We start from the raw sequence: 21,385 nt of genomic DNA on the forward strand, positions 1-21,385 counted from the left end.
ACGATGCAAGTGGCGATTGACCTGGCCATGGCAGAACTCCATCCCCAGAGCGCCTAGGTAGCCACGACACGACAAGTGACTGTATTCAAAGAAGCGAATCCCGTAAGTGTAAGGAGACTCTGCGAAATGGATTGATGCTCGACGTTGAGAATCTGTCTTTGCAGTCTGGGGCGTAGAAGTAGGCTCGCATTTGATCCGTTTCTTCCCATGTGGTCGATATGAATTGTTCGGCCAGAGATGCATCCCAATGTCCTCAATTGCCTCTGACTACCTCTACATCTTTAGCACGACGCCGCCTAGGGGTACACAACTCTACTAGCGAGTTCATTTCGCAGTCCAATGCAATCCAGCAGCGTTGGCAAATTCGCTTCAGCGTTGACGATTTTATCGGAGACTATGCCTCACTGCTGTCGTAGAAAACTGGCCTCCTAGTCGACAGGGCGACAAAAATTTACTTCGGAATGTGTCTATGTGAAGAATTGAATATGATCACTGAATAGTTGGACGCGTCGCGTGGGAGGCGTATTGAAAACAGCACTAGTGCTCATAAATTACCCTAGAATACAGATGACTTTTTCGTCATTCATCGTATATTCTTTCAATCATAGGGTCTAGCGGGCGAGATGCTATGCATCGTGCTTTCAATGTAATCACAATCACTTTATGTACTATTGCATTATTTTCCACCACAGTCCTTTACCTGTATCCAATCATCCTTGGCTGCGGCTTCCCCACCACGTCCTCCAACCAACGCGCCCCCTTTCGTCTACTCGCTCTTGGAGACCCTCAGCTCGAGGGCGACTCTTCTCTCCCCGAGCAGCATGATGGCTTCTCCGCTCGCTTCAAGAGGATTTATGGCAACCCAGAGCTCCAGCATGCGTCTGCACGTGAGCGCCCCAATTCAGCACAAAGTGAGCTGAAAAGCTTCTTTGCGCTGGACGTACCGCTCCTGCTGCGGCTTCTGCGAAAGAAGATAGACCTGTTTGGCAATGACTATTATCTAGCTCACATATATCGGACCTTACATACATACCTAGAACCTACCCACGTGGTAGTCCTAGGTGATCTCATCGGCAGCCAATGGATTTCCGACGAAGAATTCTCACATCGTGGGCATCGGTATTGGGACCGCGTGTTCAACCATGGGCAACGTGTTGAAGATGAAATTACAAATGGGCAATGGAGAACTACACTCGAATCAGAGAGCTCTTGGAAGCACCGCATAATCAATGTCGTTGGGAACCACGACATCGGCTACGCCGGCGACATGACTGAAGAGCGCATCACGCGCTTTGAGAAAATGTACGGCAAAGCGAATTGGGACACCATATTTACCCTCTCGTCTCCAAAGTTTGCCACAGGTGATCACCCCGAGCTTCGCCTTATCATCCTCAACACCCTGAACATGGACGTGCCCGTCCTTTCCCCCTCTCTACAATCGCAGACTTACGGCTTCATCAACTCCGCCATTGGTGCCTCATCACCAGTCGAGGATACCACATCCGCTACCATCCTCCTTACCCACCTCCCCTCCACAAAGACGAAGGCATCTGCGTTGATTCGCCAATGATCTCGTACTATGATCCTGGGAATGGTGGTGGCGTGAAAGAGCAGAATCATCTTAGCTATGACGCGTCAAAGACCATACTAGAAAGCATATATGGGAAAAGTGGAAATATTGATGCGCCGGCTGGCGGAATGGGTAGAAATGGGGTGATCTTGACTGGTCATGATCATGAAGGTTGTGACGTGTACCATCATCTTCCGCCTGCTGAGACACCTCAGGAAAGAAGATGGGTGGCAGAGCGTTGGAATAGGACGTCCGGAAAGAGACACGAAAATGTACCTGGGCTAAGAGAGATCACAGTGAGGAGCATGATGGGGGAGTTTGAAGGAAACGCTGGCTTACTGAGTGGATGGTTCGACGAAGAAACGCAGAGTTGGAAATTCGAGTATGCGACTTGTCCACTTGGTGTACAGCATATATGGTGGGCTGTTCATGTGATTGATCTGATCACAATAGGCGTTCTGAGTGTGGTTGGATTGATGCATTTAAAGAGGCGGCGAATAACATTGGATTTGAAGAAGGAGAAGACTCATTAGATTGAGGCTTGCAAGCCATATCGCATGTCAAATTATCAAGCGTGGCTTTCGACTATAATAGCCGGGGTCTCATGATCTCGTCAAGCATGCAAAGAGTCCGTCTCAAGAAAAGACGCAAATATTCATTCCAACTACATCTTAGCAACCCTCAGCATGACGATGCTCCCATCGGACCAAGGACACATAGTCTAATCGAGAAGCCCATAAGGACTCCTCGAGCCCTTTCGAGCGTCAAAGCAAAATACTTGGACCGTTCTGGACCATGTTCGAGAGTGTGGCCAACATCACGCAACAATACACAGAGCCTTGAGACAATTTCTGCTAGAAGGCTGGCTTCGGTTCGATACTAGCTGAAGGACGCGTCTCGATCCATGAAATGCCCCTGGTCAAAAGTCACGCCCTATGACCTTTCCCTTTGTAAAATCTTGAATATGACTTTCACCTCGGCCTTGATCTGATTCGAATCTTATTGCAATTTTCATTCATGCTCGACAAATCCACAGCTAGCTACAAAATCCCGAGATGGGTATACTTGATACTGCGATTGCGGAGGTTTTAATGAAGTGAGATGTCTCACCCTATAATGCACAGCCAACAGCGCATTCAAAACATGATTTCTAACCTCTCCGCCATGAGGCGCAACAAGCGAAACTAGTCTGAGTTGTATTGTCTCATGTCGAACGTCTACTGAAGCCATATACTCAGATTTAATGCCAGAATTTCTTCATGAATGTTTCAATCGCGCGTTTCCGACGATGAGATTCACACGGCTACCGCGAATCTTCTCTCTTGTCTTTGTGTTCCATCTCAGCTACAGCTGGGTAGCTGCTCAACAATTGCCTAACGAAACGTCACCAACTCCTACCGACTCTGCTTTACTCGACCCAAGTTTGACTTGCCAGCATGAATACGGAACGAGATTGTTGCCCGCTTTCAGCATCTATCTCAGCGCCCTAAACTCATGACACGGACTGCGCCCAAAGATTTCCAGACTTTAATACCGGCGGGCTTCCTAAACGTCAGACCTACAATACTGTCATATTGGGGCAACCAGCCTGGAACTCCTATCCTACCGGGTAACCTCTTACCTAGCTTGTATCGTAGTATCGAGAATTTCGCACGGAAATGCCAGTATGTCAGAAGCACATTCAAGTGTTCTTATCCCAAGCACAACACTGTCGGTTTCCTCAGATTTGATTCCCTTGAACTTTCCGACCCACAGCATGGGGCCAACAACGCAACAGCCGATCCCTCAAACATTACTGAAATTCCAATTTTCAATGCCACAAATTCTTCCACGGAAGCGTACGATGCATCAGGTTCCCACCGGCCAAAAGTCTCTGTAAAGCACAGATTCCAGGGAGGCCCAGTGCCTTACGGCAATTACTTCGAAGGCCCCGCAGCGCTAACACTCAATGTCGCTTTCCACGACAAAGCCACAAAAGTAGCAACAGATAGCTCTAGGACAGTCAATGGCGTAACGACAAGTATCTGGTTAGGCCCACAGAGGACTAAGCTACCAGCTTTGTTGACATATAGGGACGTACTTGACATGGTGCTATGGGCGGGCCGAAAAGCTGTGGATGAATTCCAGGAGTTCAAACCAAGTAATTTCAGGGAGGTCGTTGTGTCAGCTTATTATCAGACTGGGGCCACGAAGGATCTCTGGCTTGGTGACTTGGAACTGAAGAGGGCTGATGGTTCTGGAGAGCGATTGTTGAACGCGTCGACCCCTGCAGCCGATGTGGCGACTAATGCCCCAGGACAGGTGGAAACGTCTTGAATGAGCAGAGCTAGCACCTTGAAGAGTCTTCCCAGAGTTGCGTGCCGACAAGTAAGACACTTCGGTGTTACAGTTAAAGTGGGTCAAGTGTTGTTCTAAGTGTTGAGTGTATTGATTCACTTCACTGAAGATCACCAGCTTCAACGACACCCACACTCTGAGAACCTTGCCTCTAGCATCTCTCTACGCCAGTATGGCTCCTACCAGCTTTGCTTCATTACCGCCAGAACTTCGAATCAAAATATACAAGCTCGCACTTTATAACACGCCCTATGTCAGCTTCCGCTCAAAGTCTGACAAATCAAAATGTAGCTCATTCGAGTGTCACGTCGGCAGGGCACTCCTCGAGGTTCAGGCATCCAATGCTCTCTTTGCAGCTGAAGCTCGTCACATATTCTTCGGGTCAAACTGTTTTATCCTTCACGTGGCGGATATCTCTGACTTCTTGATCGGCAAGCGTGACCAGCCTCGTGCTCAGGTTTCATATGACGTCAGTCACCTGGTGCGAAGAATCAAGCTCCAATCATGGCGGAAGGGATTCTGGGATACCCATTTTCCAGTATTTAGACGCAACATACATGCGCTTCGAGATTGCGTGAATCTTTGGATTGTGCAAATGCACTTCCGTTTCCCGGGTGTTTGGCGGCAATGTTGGGTGTATCACGCAATGACGCGGTTGGACCAAGTGCTGAGACAATCTTTCTTCGCTCGTCAGCTCAGAGTGAAAATTCAAGTGGAAATTCTTGGCTGTCCGGATGCTGGCAATGTGTTTATGTTCGAACGGAAAGGATCTTGGGTCAATTGCTGGGGAAAGTTCAAGGAAGAGGACCTTCAACAAAAGCTCGCGTTCCGGTCCGATGTCGTCACAGGTTGTGGCTGCAAGATCAGCCCACTTCAAATTGAGCAGAAGATCAAAGAGGTTCAAGATCTGGGATGTGAGTGCCCTGTCAAGCTTTTAATCTTTTCCTTGCTAATGCTCGATAGTGGACCGTGCTCAATGGGAGACTTGGTGCACATTTGCCGCCGCATGTGGATCAGTCAAACCTTCTATTCTCGAAATGGATCGAGTAGCTGAAGCTTTGAGGTCTACATGTATCCCAGACGATGTTTGACTAAGTGTAAGTACTCAGTCTGAGAGAGACTGAGTCCCAGTTTTCAAACAGGCAAGAAAAGGTGGTACTACGAGGAGTGAGATCTATTGTGACACATCACCATAGCTTAACAGTACCTACAAGCGGATATACTCAACGTTCTTAGTCATGCAACAGCTATGGCAAGGTGACGCTAGACCCTCCGAGGCTCGAAGTGTGGATCCGGCATCACATCACAAACTCTCGTTTGAGCCAACAGTTCAATCCGTTTTCCAAATCAACGACTGAAAATCAGGTCTGAGCTTCAAACAATTCCTTCAATTTGTAATTTAAATATCTCAAATATCTTCAATGAGTGATAAATCTTGAAGACCTATTCTCTCTCAAATTTCGTGGATAACCCTGTAAATATAAAGATTTATCACCAAAGGACACTTGGCCACACTACCAGGGTCGAGAAACGACGTTGGAATCTACAACTGACCCTTTTCGTGTCAAGCAGCCAGTCAATACTCGAATGTGGTAGCAGATGAGACAGATGTGAGTAAAAAAATACCATGGTTCGGTCTACATCCGAGATGAAAGATGCTTGTACCAGTATACACCTTTGCTGATATCCTATTTTACAACGCTAAGGATTGAAAGGAACACGTGTTGAGCTGGCAACAACAAAGTCTGTTAACATAACACTTGTAGGAAATACACACGCTCTGAAAGTAACGGGTGTCCCAAGCCACCGACGACACGGCTTCGCTTCGTAACACACAACAACGTTCCTCTGATATATAAGTGATCCCTTCACAACATAAGACCCAAGGTTCAACTCTACTCTCTACCTGGATTTCTTGGCTACATACTGCGAATCCATTCTCTCGTCACCACATCAAGAGCAACAGCCCGTCGACCTGCAACCCCCAAAAAGATAAAAACTTCGCTATCTCGATCTTCATCCTCAACAATGACGACCCTCAATGACATCCCCACGTCCTCAAAGGCCTACTACTTCCGCCCCGCCCGCCTCATCCTGAACAAGCCTCCTCCACCTCCACCAAACCCAAACGCAAAGAACTTCCTCACCCTTCCACGCGAGATCCGAGACCTAGTCTACAAGCACATCTTCCAACCCGAAACCGAGTTCCTTCTAAACCGCGACGCCATGGACTCGAAAAAAACGCCGCATCGCGCTCCGCCATACCGGCCGAGGCTTCCCAAACCTCGAAACCATAAAATGGGACCGTCATAGCACCCTCACCATATTCCCCGCCTACGTCCAAGATGTCGACGACCTCGACAAAGGCGCGCACAACCTGCTCGTCTCCGGGGGGTCCAAGCTGAGCATAGCGAACGAAGCGCGGGCTATATTCGCTTCGAGGTTGAGGGTGCTGGCTACACCGCAGACGCTGCCGACGTTGAATTTTGGTTTTGGCACGCTGCATATGAATCTTAAAGACCACATCACTACCATCTGGCTTGGTTTCGACTATCTGAAATTTCCCAAGGCTTGGGAACTCACACAAATGATGAATTATCTTGACACGCTGCCGGCGCTTAAGCAGCTCAAGTTCCTCGTGGTTGGGGAGAGGGAGTCACCGTGGTGTCCGTACAAGACGCTGGAGTTCTTCAAGCTCCTGGTGGTGGCCACGAAGGGGATTGCGGAGAAGCTGGGGAGCGGGTGTACGTTTTTTTGTTATCTTTTGATGTCGAGGCTGGAGACGACGGCGCAGGGGGGCATGACGGCGAAGAGGACGGTTAGTTTTAATGTTAATGGGGAGTGGGGGAGGTTGGAGGGGAATAATAGGGAGTTGGCCGGGATGTTTGAGAAGGTGGGGATTAGGGAGTAGGGGGTCTTGGGTGCTGTCGAGGAGGGTTTGGAAGGGGAAGTGTGAGTGGCTTATATGCGGGGTGATTGAGTGGTCACGATGGTGATATGTGGGTTTGATATACGTTAGTGGAGACGGGGGTTGGAAGGAAATACCACATTGCTTTCTTCATGGAGGAGAAGACACTTTAGTCCCGTCCAGAGCCCATCCCATGCATTCCCTTACATAAATCTCTGCTCTTCCAGCTCCCCCTTCGCTCTTATCGCGCGATGCTTTCACGAACAAAGGATTGTTTCCGATTCTCCCTACCAATTTAAACTTACACGCCATTACTTCACGCAGCAGCGGTAGAATATGGCGTTCATTGTTATTTCATTACATATACGAGAGTTTTTACAAGCGGCTGCCATTGCATTGAGCGTCCATCTCGTTGTCAAGCTGCCTCGAAGTACCCACTTGAGTCTACAACTTAGACTGATCTACTTCTAGTCGCTTTGTTGCTTTCGTAGGGGCTTCAAAGTATATCGGCAAGTAGAGACGATTAAGGGAAGGGAGTTGGTCGTCCTCTTAATTGCAGAAGTAGTTGTCCGATTTCCCATAGGCGGCTTAAGCGGCCCTCCCGGGACCAAGGCTTTCTTCGGGGTAGATTCTTCGGGCGGCTTTGGGGGGGGTTCCAGGTAGCGCTTATGGGGGAGTCTTACGGGGGCAAAAACGGATAGGGGAATAGTGAGATAGATGGAGGCTAGATTGAGATTCCACGAGGGGTGTGAGCCAGCAGAGAGATTACATCGACTTTGTGAATTTGCTCAGGTGTTCACAAATTATGCGTGACTAATGTATCGATGATCGGTGTAGGCTGGAAAAACTTACACGACCGATCTAGGTTTAGAGACACGTGATCCGACGCCTTTTCCCACACTGGAATTTGTGTCGTACAATGAATACCATACCGCTTTCGTAGTGCAGGCACGCTTGTCTGCCCCTACGTAACAGCTATCCTCCTCTCATTGCCCTCGTCAATCATCATCCAGATAATGGCCGCCGTAACAACACCGACATCATTTGCCTCTCTGCCGCTGGAAATACGCCGAATGATATACAAGTATAGTTTTTTTGGGGACAGCAGATTATATCAGTTCCCAGAAAGAGAGGGTCGGCTCCGTAGTTTCCAGCATCGTGATGTGCAAGGTCTTTTACTAGTCGAAGCCTCCACCCGCCTGATAGCTGAGGAAGCCCGGGAATATCTCTTCACGTCCCTCAAATTTGGTCTTAACCTACAGGATCCATTGTATACGCACTATTCTGTTCTGAACCGTCGACTGGATATCAAGTCATATATCAGGACGGTCGTGGTGTACTCATCCATCGACAATATCAGTGAGGAGAAGACATTGACCCAACAGCTCGAGATTCTTGAACCCTTACGTAGGCTTCGGAAGCTTACGATCGGGAGCGTAAGCATTGCTTTGACGAACCCTATTTATCCGCCACATCCACTCATTCCCCAATGTCAACTCTTAGGCCGTCTGAAGAAGATCCAGGTCCTTATTCAGAAGCATAGCGAGTCATCAGACCTGGAGTGCTATTTCAGGATGAATGCCTTGTGTACACCGTGTACAGACAGCTATGTGCTGGTGATATCTATTCGTGGAGGCAAAGACGAACTTGAACGAGTAATTGAGAGAATCGCTAGTCGTGTCCCTCAGCCTGCAATGGTTGAAGGACGTCCTTGTGGAAAGTGCGCTTTTGAGACAGCTTCATCAAAGCGATATGGAAAACTCTCGGTGAACAATTGGGTGGGTTAGGATGTTCGGGTCTGGCCTCAATAATGTTGAAGATGTGGTATATTCTCTAGAGACGTGATGTACGGCACCCTTTCCATCAACGGTAGTTGAGTCATACAAAGTATATCATCCAATATTTTTCCAAGCACAGCATACTCCCCTGTCAAACGTCTCTTCATCTTGTTTCCTGTCTTTCTTTTGAGCAAAAGCCTTCCGCCAATAATCATCAAACCTTTCCACGCCCATGGATATGCCCGCTTCAACATGGAGATAAAGGATCAAACCAGGCATTCAAGAGTACAGTCGAGAGGATGACTACTCGTAACTCAAAACCAGCCACCAGTACCAATCCGTGTGGGAACTCCACCTTCAACATGTCTCTACCCGACCGGTATGTTTGGGGATCCACGATGTACAATCTTTGCTAAGGTAGGCAGCCTATCTTAGGTACTCTACCCACAGTACTCTATACATGGACGTGAAGTAATTTGGCCAGGCCAAACGTAGGATTCGTTGACAAGCTTATCTACGAACAATCTTATTCATGCCATTTTCTCTTGAAAAAGTTTTTCGACACCTCTTCTCAACAAAGAAATGTTTGTCGTGTGGAAAGTTTCCATCACATTTCTTTGTTCTCAACAATGGCATACAAACCCATCATCTCACGCCCTATCTCCCCCTTTGCCCTCTTTTCCATCGCCTATATCGCCTCCATCCCCTCTTTTCCATCCTTTATAACCCCTCCATCCCCTTAAACATTTCCTGCCTCCCAATCTCCCCACCACCAACCTCCACAATGTCCCCCAACGCCCCAACCTCCTTCCTCACTCTCCCGTACGAAATCCGCCGAATGGTCTATACCCACTACTTCAGCCTTCCCACCCCCAACCCCAACATCCCGAGATCAATCGAACCCCAACCCTGGCTCAACTCCCCCCAAAACCGCCCATCACAAGCCCTCCTCCTAATCTCAGCCTCCACCCTCTCCATAGCGAACGAAGCCCGCCAATACCTCTTCTCCTCGCTTCAATTCCGCCAAGATTTCCGTGAACCGCTTATCACGGACTTCATTGTGCTGAACCACAAGATTCAGGTGGGACAGTACATCCGCTCAATAGGAATGTGTATCCGTATCGACCGCGTTGATTTACATGAAGAATTAGCGAACCAGCTCGCGCGGCTTCAGAATTTGCCGTCTCTGAAGATTCTCAAGCTCGTATCCGTCACGACACGTAACCCGTCACAAAAAGGTTTTGCACAATGCCAGCTTTTGGCGCGGTTGAGGCTGATTCGTATCCTTACTGGGGAAGTTAGCGAGTCTTCGCAGTCGCGGATCGAATGTCGTTTTGACCTGGGTGCTATTTGTACGCCTTGTACGAAGACGCATGTGCTATGGGTCCCGGTTAGTGGCGGGCAGAAGGATCTGGAGGGGGTGATTAGGAGGTTGGGTGCTCGTGTGTCGAAGGTGGAGGCTGGAAGAGATCGGCCGTGTGGGAAGTGTGGCTTTGAGACTTCTTCGTCGAATCGGTGGCGGTGGGGGTATGAGCGAGATGAGATTTGGCAGGGGTAGTCTAGCCGATTGGTTGGGGAAGAAGAGATGGGCTAGGCTGTTAGGTATGATCATGTCTTGAAAAAGTCACACGGAGAATAGGATAGAGAAACTCAAGACTAAGCGTGCTAGATGGGGATGTTTGGAAGCACAAAAAAATTCAACTCTGGAAATTGGAATTTTTATTTCCTTTTGCGAATTTCAAACTTGCTATTCAGATCACGATACTTCATATATGTTGAGTGCTTTTGATAAGATATGAAAAGAGACTGACATATTGGACTCAAGACCAGGAAAAAACGCGCAGACCCTATGATAACAACGTATGCGAGAACTCACTGGAGACCTTGAGCGTCGATACGTGCTCACCGTGTTTCATCATAGGTCTTCGAACAAGGCGAATTGAATTTGGGACTTGGAGTCCAAAGTTCCGTTGTCTTCGCTCGCATGGACTCCATCCATTGCAGCACTTTGCTGCTTCGGTGCATTGAAATCAATTCCCACTGACCACGTAGGCTGTCCCCAAAGCGTCCACTTAGCAGCGTCCTTGAAATACAGTGTTGCCGTCCCATCAGTCGTTAACGTATCGCCTCTGTCCCCTATCAATGTAGGATACCCAGCACTTGGATGCTCGGTATCATTCAGTGAAAGAAGGGTTGGGTAAGTCCACCGCGCCAGATTGGTGCTATTGGTATAGACGAGGCCACCACCCCATTTTACGTACACCATGTGCCAGCAACCGTTTTTGTCATCACGAATAATGCTGGGGTTTGAGCCTGGAATATGGTGTAGATCTGGATGCATCAGTGTCCGGTTGCCGCCGAGGAAGCCAGGGTCAGTCGCTCCAGATGCCGGGTCAAGGCGATTCCATGTATAAGGTCGAGCTAGAGTATCGTTGCTCACAGACATGACAAGACTGGTTTGTTGATTTGGTCGGAGATCCTCTTCTTGGGCGAAAATGACCCAGGTCGATGTGGAGGAGTTCCACATCGCAGCAAAATCGCCGGTCCCTGCTTGAGGCAAGAAAGTACAGTCCTCGAAAGGTTCCTGTACGAGTTTGGTCAAAATAGGAACGGAGCGGGTCCATGACATCCCCAGATCTGTGCTATAGCGTACACCAATTGATTTGTAAGTGCATGGACTAGCCCATTCGGCGCCCCAATAGTCCTCGTTGTGGGCGAAGCCAATCAAGTGCGTGCTTGGGGCATTGGGTTGCGATGTTTCGGAAAGACGGAAGATGTTCATCATCCAGATCGAGGTCTTGTCGTAGTTGGTGCCGTTATCACGTGCGCCGGTGACTTTGGCTGGAGGAATTGGTATAGTGTTGTTCACCTCCACATAATTAATCCCTTCGCGATACGGAAGACAATCTGGGTATTCGCTCCGATTCGCGCCCGCTGGAGCGGTAACGTCATTGAATAAGTTAGTCGTGCCCGACAAACGGAAGTCCGGTGAGCTGTTAAAAATCCATTTCGAATTTTTGTCACTAGGATCCTCGAGAAAAGCAGACATCTTGCTGTCGACCGTGTACTGCGCTTTGAGAGTCCAGTTTTGTAGTTTGTCGGCCACGACTGAGACCTGTTGGGGCGAACCGAGAATAACATATGCATTGGCAGCCGGTAATGTCAGCAAGGCCCATGCGATCGTAGCCATGGCCCACATTGTAGGAATTGGCATGCTTGTTCTAAGGAAGTGGAGACCTGGGATGTCTTTAATGAACCTTTCTGCGAAATTGATGGTGTGCTTGATGTGACTGAGATTTTCTGATTGAAAGAAAAATCTTCAACGATATCAGGCTTTTTATATGCTTTGCAGGGGATAGCAGTGTCACGGGCGAAGCTGCTCAGCTCTACAGTGCAAGCCATGGATCACAAATACAACATCAAGTGTAGCGCTTGTCCATATTGAGATCGGAGGAGGTTCGCGATGTTGTCAACGGCATACTAGCCTAGATGAGTTGAGAGCTGATTCGCGAACGCGATGCTGGCAAGAAGCTGGCTGTCACGAAGGCCTGTCATCAAATTACGAGTAGAGCGTTCTGGAACAGGCTTTTGCTAGCAGCTAGTGACAGCATCTTCATCGTCCGGCTATAGCACTTTTCAATTGGCTCGATTTCTTTAGCACGCTGCATGTCATCAAGCCACAACGAAATGGTATCCCTCACAGCGGGACGGTAGCGAGGGACTTGTGAAGACGGTATGTCATTACGCATCTCCAGAATCATTCCAGCTTTGTAAGATGTGTAGACTTATATTGGCTGACGGCCAATGAGGAGTTCAGATGTGGCGCAAGAGGCTTGCTGTTCTCCGCCATTGGGTTGCAATCCGTAGCAGCGCTAGAGCAAAGTCGCAATGACGTGAGTAGCGGCCGCAACTACACGTCAGTGAGCATGAAACTATTCAGAGATCAGTAATGCTCACGATAGGCGAAGCCCGTGGCTAATTGCCCCTCGAGTATGATCAGTAATTTGCTTCGTGTTCGGAAGCCACCAGAGCATTTCGTCCGCTTAGTCATTCAAGCGGCACTCGGAGCGGATGATAGTAAGTCCGTGTCTTGGCGTTCTGCCTTGCCAAAACTGCTGCCTTTCGAAAGAGTTTCTTTTGAAAAGCAGACTACAGTCAATGCCGCTAGTAAAAATACCTGCTGAATTGCGCAAGAACACATGCATGCTACCCAATTGTTACGTTCTCAAAGGCCAGTGCAGCTTCAAGACTGTGCGCTTCACTATTATGCGCGCCTCGAAAGTCTTTCAATAAACACACCTCAGCCTTCACTAGTGTGACACTCGACGCCAAATTTCCTATTGTCCACAATCACTGTTGACTCATCGTGAAACTATCACACTCAATTTTTCATCCTTCTGTTTTACTCCCATAATGCTACAACACTGTTGCAGCTGGTCAATCCGTCGCACTTCTGGTCGTTCATCCAAATCGACAGGAACAGACAACTCCCATGTACTGCTGCCCATGACCGGGTTACATCTACACATGTCAGCTATGCCGGCAGCATCTTTCCTCTCGCTATCGCCAGAGCTCCGTAACAATGTCTACGATTATCTGATTGACACAGATCAATTCATTCCTCTCACAAATGGCATACCTGGCATACACACCGGACCAGGTCCAGAGCAGAATCTGTTCCTTCTGCAGTCATCAAATGCGCAGATAGCTGAGGAAGCTCGCTCATTCTATTTCTCGCACCCTCGCTACTCCGTTCTAGCCAGAAACCTCGACAGAACAACATGGCGGTACAGGCTAATTGAAGGGCACCACATAGACATACGACCCTACATCGGTAAGATGATGGTTACTATAAGCGAAGACGAGTTCCAGACGCCAGAGAGACTGATGCCATGGTTTCGACAGCTAGACGCTATACCCGCATTGAAGCAACTTCAGATCAGATGCATCCTCCACGCCAGCTCCTTGCGTCAGTGTCAGGTACTATGTGTCCTCAAATCTCTCTGCGATGCCACCAAAGCCTCGGCGGATCGACTTGGCAAAGACTTCTCATTCAAAGTCTCCGTCACTTGCAGAACTTGTGATGCCACTCATCTCGGACCCATGTTCGAGCGACATCGCTCGTACGACGAGTTCAAGACAGCGACCGAAGATCTTAGTCACTGGACTGCCGAGCCCATGGATGGTCGTCTGACATGTGAGAGATGCCAGGAGCATGTGAAATCCACGGGTGCGCCTCGACAATCAGCTGTTGGACCGACGCATGTATCAGTCACAAAGCAAGCGCTAGGGGGCTTTCTTGGTGAAGAGGGTATGAAACAGCTTGCTAAGGATTGGGTTTGTTGATTGTTTAGATGAAGAACAAATTGTATGGTCAGACTCTATGAATTTCGGAGGCGTTACCGCAGCGACAATTTGGTGCTGAATTATAGGCTCAGAATTTAGAGGGCGGGAGCAATATGTCTTTTCCTACCACGAATACCTATGACTGCGATTGCTACCCGATAAGTGTTGCTGTGCTACTCATTGTAGCCCGTGACAACGGGTTGTACCACATGAACTCAGAGGTTTGCCACCTTTCTTGACACATACTTTTGAGCTGTAACAGGCTAAATCTGATAGATGGTCAAATATTTAAACCAACTCTTTTCTCCTCTCCACGCGATCTAAACCGATGAACTTTAATTTGCCTGGCATGCTGCCAGGAAGTATGGGGCAGCCCATGCTCTTCAGACTGCCCTTCGATGTCCGCCACATGATTCTCAGGAATCTTTTCCCACGTCCAATCGCGCCTATAGTCCTGGATGAGGCATCGGTGACCGACTGGCACCGTCAAGATCTCTCTGAAAAGGGCAGCATCCTTCTCAACTGCGCTACTACTCCACGAATCGCGGAGGAAGCTCGGCGGATGTATTTCTCGCACTTCACATACAAGGTGCACTCTTCGTTCTCAGGAGAGTTGGAGTGCCGTGTACGTTATCGCACCAGCACCGGGGAAAACCGCGTTTCTTTGATCGATGTCAAACCATATGTCCGTTCACTCCATTTTTCAATCGACGTCGTCGCCCTGGACCAAGTATCATTCTTTGATCGGGTACGTATGTTGGGTTCATATCCTGAACTGAGAGCACTGAAGCTATCCTTGATGTCTAATCAACCCTGGAAAGCTACTTGGACTAAACAGGTGGCATGTCAGCACTTGCACGGTCTAAACCAAATGATCAAAAACCGCTGGGAATGGCTTGAATCGCGTATCTCGTTCCTATGGCACGATCATCTGAGATGTTTTGGAAAATTGGAGGTCGCTGGATCGATTGATGATTTGGACTATTTGATTGACATGTTATGGGGCGAGGGAGAGTCAGTTTGAAGGCATGAGCATACGACAAGAGGACTTCAAAGCAAGGACTACTACCATAATTACCGGGCGATATTCTTTTAATCACTAGAATATCATGCGTCTCCAATCATAGACTAAGAAGGGGTTCGAACTACCTTGAGCTTGAAAAAGTGACCTGAATTCCTTCAGGTCGGAGGTCTTGTACTTAGACAGTTGCCCTCCCACATTTTCAGACTGATACCAGTTTTCAGTCGACCTTCGTAGACAATTTTGAGCATTGATGCGATGGGACGCGCTCTAACGTGTCAACGATCACCGGCGCAACAAATATCCAACACTTGAAATCCCTAACCACATCAAACAACGGACACTACCCGCCGAGTCATTACATCATTTTGTCAAGTGGCACAAGCGTCGAGAAGCCATTGTCTCATTTATCTAATCAAATCAAATCTTGCACTTCAACCACCATCCACTTTCTCTCCCAAATCCCCTATCGCCTTGTCATCCATCCATGGCAGCCACCTCCCTCGCCACCTCCTTCATCTCCCTCCCGCTCGAACTCCGCACTCTCATCTACACTTACATCTTCCCCTCTCCCACCATCCCAATCATCCTCAGCGACGACACCTCCAACCACGACCTGGGCGACTACGGCGGCATCCTCCACGACAGCGCTTCCACCAAAGCCATCGTAGACGATGCGCGCGCTGCCTATTTCGGCCCTTACCGATACATCGTACAAAATTCACGATGGGTGTTTCCTTATACTATCTGCTCTCGCGGAAAAGACGGGCAAGGCGTGGACGTGGTTGATATTGCGGATATTGATGCTCGTCGCTATGTCTGCAAAGTGGATTTTCATGTCGCAGCACCCTCGGTGGATGATAATGGTATGGCGAGTTTCCGTGCTAGATTGGAACTGCTACGGCGATATCCGAGGCTAGAGGATTTGACGTTGTACGTGGAGAGTGATAAGGCGTGGAAAGATAGCTTGAGCAAAAAGAGCGCGCTTCGGTGTTTGTCCATTGTGAAGAAGATGCTCGAGAAGTTGGAGATGGCGGAGTATGCTGTGGTTTTTAGGGTGAAAGCGAAACAAGGAGGAAGGATCTATGGACCTGATATTTGTGATACTTTGGGGGACTTGGAGGGGCTGGTGAAGAATTTGTGGCATTGGCGGTCGACGACGGAGATTCTGGCAGATCAGGAGGTTCGGGATGGCTTTGAGAGGTGGTGGGAGAAGGGGGTGCTATTATGATCTCTCTAAGGTGTGGAAAATCAATCCTTGGCCTCCTCGATTTCCTTGGATGATGTAAACGACTATTACGACAAGGTTTAGCGCTGAAAAGCCCATTAAGAGTGGCCACGGCAGCTTTGGTATTCGTGGTATGATAGCTTGGATTTGGAGAATGTATTTCTCCTAAAGAGCGCTAGCGCCAGCTCGCGCTCATTCACTCCTTCCTGATCCTGAAGTGTCATTGCGTCATTTCGTTTGACCACGCTCGACTTCCACTCATCAGCGACATTCAACCTTCAATCTTCATCACCCCAAGCCGGAAATCATCACGTGTTGTTGCCATCATGGCAGTAACCTCTTTTATCTCCCTTCCTAGGGAGATTCACGACAGAATCTATGACTACTACTTCGACAACCTGGACAAGCCAATGATTGCCTCTCAACTTCGTGAGACGGAATCGGAGTGCTGGGTGTTCCCTCCAGAGCAATGCAGCCTGTTAGATATTACTGCATCTAGCTCCACGATAGCGGCGGAAGCTCGAACCAGTTGCTTTGGGTCAGACCATGTTATGGATCACCATATTCCTTCTAGCATCCACTTTGTTTACGTCGCAAGCACAGGCACACGCATTGACATGCGACCATACATTCGCCACGTCTTCTTACAGATTAAGCTACATCCACCCATACCAGAGGAGGCACTGCCATATTGCTTGCAGCTCCTCAATAATTATCCCAGCTTAGAGCGCATATCATTCAGTCTTGAAACCTACCTTCGACAAAAGGTCCCATCACAACAAGGATTGCATCACGATCTAACGACTCTGCTCGATACCGTCACGGTATCCGTGAAGGAACGAGGAATTAAGTCTTGTCATTGGAAGTTGGATGCTACTTGCTGGAACCCAAAGAACTCAAAGCGAGCAGATCACTTCAAGGTGGACGGACCCGTGTCTGATCTAGAGACACTCATTGAGACGCTCAGGGAAGGCAAAGCGCCTGGTCATCAAGTTTTGGGTGCAAGTGATGGAAAGTCGTCTAAAGCTGATGATGAATATGTCTCTCGCGACCGAGTGTGCGTTGATGTTTATCTGAAGATTGATGGCACGGTGTTGTGCAACTTTGGCCGCTAGTCGCCATCAGGATTCCTCTGGGCAATTTCTCGAAGAAGCGAGAAGTGGGATGCGAAACGGGACTTTCTTAACGTTAGATATCTCCAGCCTTTAATATGCTAGAAGACTCGTACGGCATCCTATGTCTTCGGTTACTCATTCATGTAAAATCAACAATATCTGTAACAACACAAGGCATGGCACGAAGCGGTAGGCAGAAGTGCAGAGAGAACAGTCGTGGCTTATCCGGTTTTCCTGAGAACGAGATCAAAGAGCTCTTGCTATCATTATGAGAAACAGCATTATGAAGGTTTTCTCCCAATACTTTTTTCTTGGTCTTCTATTACGCTCTCGCCACTCTGTTCTGCCCTCTCCGTTGTGTACGACCCCTCTCAAGCCCCGCTAATTCCAAGAAACACCAGCTCAACACGTCACGACCATTGCGAAAACACACAGCGCGTGTCAATGTTCACGTCTCCCTTGACACGCCGTTCCCTCTCTTTCTTGTCTTTCTATACTTGAATTGTCACGATTACTCTTGCCCAGCTTTGCTCAAGCCATCCCACCTCAGCTGCTCCCTGCCCCCTGTAAAGCCTCCTCAGCCATGGCGCCAACCACATTCCTATCCATCCCACAGGAGATTCGAAGTATGATCTACGCCTACTCCTTCTCCCAAGAGTCTCTCGAAGTCACGCCCGTCAACAAAAACGAATGGTGGCTAATATGGCTGCCCACCCGCGACGAGACCCACAACCTCCTCGACCCAATCGCCACAAACGCCATGATAGCAGACGAAGCCCGCACGATATACTTCGCACCCCTCAAATTCACCATCAAAGCAAAAGTTCCCGGCGTAAATATAGGCGCTTTTCCCGGTCGAGTGGTCAACGGCGTGTCAAAGAAACTCCGCTTCGACATCCGGCCCTACATCTAGAACATCGTCTTCCACATCAACCACTACTCGCTGAAGGATACACGACGACTAACCCGACGCATGGCTCTGCTCAACGAGTACCCGAATCTCAAGCGGTTGACGCTCTGCCCTGAATTCGTCCCTCCATCTAAGTTCTTTACCAAAACTTGGAAACAGGCTTCGATCTGCAAGCGTCTTGAGAATTTGTGCCAGACGACGGCACCATTCGTGAAGAAACTGGGAGATAGCTGTCAATTTCGTCTGGAGTTTTTGGCGGTGCAGAAATATGCGGGCGGGTATAATTACGTGGACTGTGAGCTTCGTGGATCGGTTGAAGAGGTGCGGTATGTCAATGAGTTGCTGAGGGGGAGGCCGTGGCGGAAGAAGGACATCGATTCGAGGAAGGGACCCATTATGTGGGTGCGAGAGGATGTTCGCTATCCAAGATAGGTGCATCGGGGTAATTGGCAGATATAAACTGGTGGGACGAAGTCAATGTAGTACATGAGGGATCAGGGTTTGTAGGTGAGTCGGCCTTGTGTGGTTGCGAATTTGAAATGAGCGTGGCATACATTTCTACATAAGCACGGATGAAGATACATATTATATATGCGATTCGTCATGCAGCTGGAGCGATATCACGCTTACGGACAGCATCATCAGATTTTCTGGAATAATATTTGGAAAGGCCTCCTGACACATCATCTCGTGCAACAAGGTCTGTACAACGCGAATCCGAAAGCCAGGTGGGCCGTGCTCAACTGTGTTTGCTTCAGTGGCAAACGTAATTTTGAGCACGACACGAGATGTGGGGTCTTTATCGATTATGATTGATGTTTGCTTCTTGTCCTACGCCTCAAGTTTCTACTTGTTCTCTCCAGAAGTCTTTGCTCCCTGCAACCTCTCATATCATGGAGCCGACGGACACAGCATCTATTTCCAGCCCGACGACAGGCTCTATTGCAGAAGGAACCAACACTACTTTACCTGAAATGGCAGCCGCCAGCAGCGATACTCAGGCTCAAGATGAAGTGGCCCTCCTCAAGGCGGCATTAGAAGCCGCAATGAATCAGATTGTCGTTCTGGAAGCTCGACTGGAGCTTTCTGAAAGCGCTGCTCCACTATCCTCAACCGAAGAGTCTACAAATGATCCCAACGAAAATTCTATGAACCGTTCGACACAAATTCAAGAACCGGACCTTCACCCAAGTCGAAGCAGCGAGACTGTTATTGTCAAAATTACAGCACCTGTCTCTGCCACACGCGAGAGCGATCTCAAATTATCCCCTACGACTCAGAGTTCGCAAAAACCACCGAAAGACTCTTGCTTGCCACAAAAGCCAACTCTTCAGTCACTGCCGCAAGAAACATTGGTCAACATCCTTGATCGCCTTAGCTTCAGTGACTACCTTCAACTTTTGTACACAAGCAAAATCATGCGACACGCGGCACTCGACGAATCCACAAGTCGGAATCGGCGCAAGGTGATGTTCAGGTCTCTCTCCGTTAGTCAAAATACAGGGCGAGCGAACCTAAGACTTATGTCCTTCATTCTGCACGAACCAGAACTCGCGCCATCCATACGTGAGATCAAGGTTCGAGACAAGAAAAAGGCCAAATCAGGCTTCTCGCTCCGAGACAAAGTCACCTGCTCCAAAATCCTTGATGTGCATGCAAACGGAACTCTGTTCAAAAGCAATTTTGAAGAAGATGACTGGACTCACTTGACGGACCTTCTGGAGGCTATTCCCACTTTCGAAAGATCAGATGCTCTGTCCTGGACAGAGTACTTTGCCAACAAGCAGAGCATCATTGATCACTCATATGAGTTCAAGTGGCTTGTTCTATGCCTACTTCCTGGGCTTCAGAAGTTATACTTTCACATTAGTGACGCTGAGAGTTTCCAAAAATTCTGCTGTAAAGTCGTGGAGCCGAAAATGTCGGAACATTTAATTCAGCAACACCCGCTAGGCATCGAATATCCGATAAAGAAGGCTAGTTTGCCTCTGGGTATGCTTAGTCAACTTACCGTGCGTGCAACGGAAGTACAGCACGAAATGGAGAGCCTGCTAGACCTGTTGAACTTTGCTAAGTTGCCATGTCTCTCAGAAATACGCGTGAGAAAGAAGTTGCCGGTCGGATCTGATCTCGATGCTATATTACATCAATGGCAGCTTCACAGCACTAGTCTATGGAATTTAACCGTTCTTTCTCCGTTTCAACAGTACATACGCAACGTGGCTTCTTGGGCGAAAGACCAGCAGCGGATACTGGGATGCTTTCAACTTGAGAAGAACTTCAACACAGCGTTAGGCACAAATAAAGACCAGCTATTCCGTACGTACAAAGAGCTAAAATCCCGGCTAAAGCTTATGCCATGGAATGAAGAACCCTCTGGAGACGACGCCAATTTATCCCCGCAAGATGACGGAACAAGATTGCACTTTGATTGCATTGATCGCATTCACGTCCAAGGCAATTTCAAGACTGCGTATGTTTACCTACAATTCAAGCCTCTGTGCCGAAGACAAGGCTTGGATATTCCTACACGAAATTGTACAATACTTGTAGGATACATGCCGGACAAGGAAGGTGACGGGCCCCCTAGAGTTGAGATTACCCTGAGATTCGCGTGCCTGGCATGAGTTGCGAAATATTGGTGTTATACCACCAATTGATCATCTATCGAGACAAGGAGGCCGGCGGTAACTATCTTCTGCAATGTAATTCGACTCCAATAGCCTACACGAGAGCATTAATTCCTCTTATCTTTGCAGGCCCGTTCGCCAATATATGCTCATGCTTCCCCGCCCATATCTAACAACCTTGTGGAGAAAGGTACCTCACACGATCGAGCGCCTTATGTACACCATGGAGACGATGATAGCAGAGGTGGTTGCTGAAGGCATAGCACATTGTCGGAGTTCATAAATAGAGCCCAACCCTTCGCCTGCATAGCCCCTCCCAAGCCGCCGCTCCTTCGCGTCCATTTGTTGTGTAACCTTCATGAGTTTCCCATCTTGTTCTTCTGAGCTGTTTCTCTACTCCACTTCAAAGAATAATCCGAAAAGTCTCTTGCCAACGCTAAATCAATATAGCAACATACAGCCTTTCAGCAAGACCATGTCCACCCCCAACAACAAATCACCATCGACAGGCTTCCCTCGTTCAACTTTAATCATCCTCTACC

At 48.5% G+C, this 21,385-nt stretch overlaps 10 protein-coding genes across 10 annotated transcripts; 9 read left to right on the forward strand and 1 right to left on the reverse strand.

Moving 5' to 3' along the window:
* Positions 1-247: 247 nt before the first annotated feature.
* Positions 248-1,570, forward strand: KY384_001305 (uncharacterized protein; the record flags this gene model as incomplete). Its single annotated transcript, XM_044809836.1, has 2 exons — positions 248-302; positions 693-1,570. The coding sequence occupies 2 exons, from the start codon at positions 248-250 to the stop codon at positions 1,568-1,570; spliced, it is 933 nt and encodes a 310-aa protein (XP_044672848.1).
* A 1,494-nt stretch (positions 1,571-3,064) lies between these two features.
* KY384_001306 (uncharacterized protein) lies at positions 3,065-3,886 on the forward strand (the record flags this gene model as incomplete). The annotated part of the gene is made up of 1 exon (XM_044809837.1): positions 3,065-3,886. The coding sequence occupies one exon, from the start codon at positions 3,065-3,067 to the stop codon at positions 3,884-3,886; it is 822 nt and encodes a 273-aa protein (XP_044672849.1).
* A 193-nt stretch (positions 3,887-4,079) lies between these two features.
* Positions 4,080-4,998, forward strand: KY384_001307 (uncharacterized protein; the record flags this gene model as incomplete). The annotated part of the gene is made up of 2 exons (XM_044809838.1): positions 4,080-4,821; positions 4,871-4,998. 2 exons carry the CDS (start codon positions 4,080-4,082, stop codon positions 4,996-4,998), a joined length of 870 nt encoding a protein of 289 aa, XP_044672850.1.
* A 2,833-nt stretch (positions 4,999-7,831) lies between these two features.
* KY384_001308 (uncharacterized protein) lies at positions 7,832-8,602 on the forward strand (the record flags this gene model as incomplete). Its single annotated transcript, XM_044809839.1, has 2 exons — positions 7,832-8,251; positions 8,339-8,602. The coding sequence occupies 2 exons, from the start codon at positions 7,832-7,834 to the stop codon at positions 8,600-8,602; spliced, it is 684 nt and encodes a 227-aa protein (XP_044672851.1).
* Positions 8,603-10,508: 1,906 nt separating this feature from the next.
* KY384_001309 (uncharacterized protein) lies at positions 10,509-11,807 on the reverse strand (the record flags this gene model as incomplete). Its single annotated transcript, XM_044809840.1, has 1 exon — positions 10,509-11,807. The coding sequence occupies one exon, from the start codon at positions 11,805-11,807 to the stop codon at positions 10,509-10,511; it is 1,299 nt and encodes a 432-aa protein (XP_044672852.1).
* A 1,322-nt stretch (positions 11,808-13,129) lies between these two features.
* On the forward strand, positions 13,130-13,939 carry KY384_001310 (uncharacterized protein; the record flags this gene model as incomplete). Its single annotated transcript, XM_044809841.1, has 1 exon — positions 13,130-13,939. The coding sequence occupies one exon, from the start codon at positions 13,130-13,132 to the stop codon at positions 13,937-13,939; it is 810 nt and encodes a 269-aa protein (XP_044672853.1).
* Positions 13,940-15,447: 1,508 nt separating this feature from the next.
* On the forward strand, positions 15,448-16,191 carry KY384_001311 (uncharacterized protein; the record flags this gene model as incomplete). Its single annotated transcript, XM_044809842.1, has 1 exon — positions 15,448-16,191. One exon carries the CDS (start codon positions 15,448-15,450, stop codon positions 16,189-16,191), a length of 744 nt encoding a protein of 247 aa, XP_044672854.1.
* Positions 16,192-16,514: 323 nt separating this feature from the next.
* Positions 16,515-17,303, forward strand: KY384_001312 (uncharacterized protein; the record flags this gene model as incomplete). Its single annotated transcript, XM_044809843.1, has 1 exon — positions 16,515-17,303. One exon carries the CDS (start codon positions 16,515-16,517, stop codon positions 17,301-17,303), a length of 789 nt encoding a protein of 262 aa, XP_044672855.1.
* Positions 17,304-17,886: 583 nt separating this feature from the next.
* KY384_001313 (uncharacterized protein) lies at positions 17,887-18,645 on the forward strand (the record flags this gene model as incomplete). Its single annotated transcript, XM_044809844.1, has 2 exons — positions 17,887-18,174; positions 18,217-18,645. The coding sequence occupies 2 exons, from the start codon at positions 17,887-17,889 to the stop codon at positions 18,643-18,645; spliced, it is 717 nt and encodes a 238-aa protein (XP_044672856.1).
* Positions 18,646-19,106: 461 nt separating this feature from the next.
* Positions 19,107-20,840, forward strand: KY384_001314 (uncharacterized protein; the record flags this gene model as incomplete). The annotated part of the gene is made up of 1 exon (XM_044809845.1): positions 19,107-20,840. One exon carries the CDS (start codon positions 19,107-19,109, stop codon positions 20,838-20,840), a length of 1,734 nt encoding a protein of 577 aa, XP_044672857.1.
* Positions 20,841-21,385: the final 545 nt, after the last annotated feature.

The sequence above is a fragment of the Bacidia gigantensis genome (assembly GCF_019456465.1).
Source record: "Bacidia gigantensis strain McMullin 20006 chromosome Unknown contig_132, whole genome shotgun sequence".
In the NCBI taxonomy this organism is placed as follows: domain Eukaryota; kingdom Fungi; phylum Ascomycota; class Lecanoromycetes; order Lecanorales; family Ramalinaceae; genus Bacidia; species Bacidia gigantensis.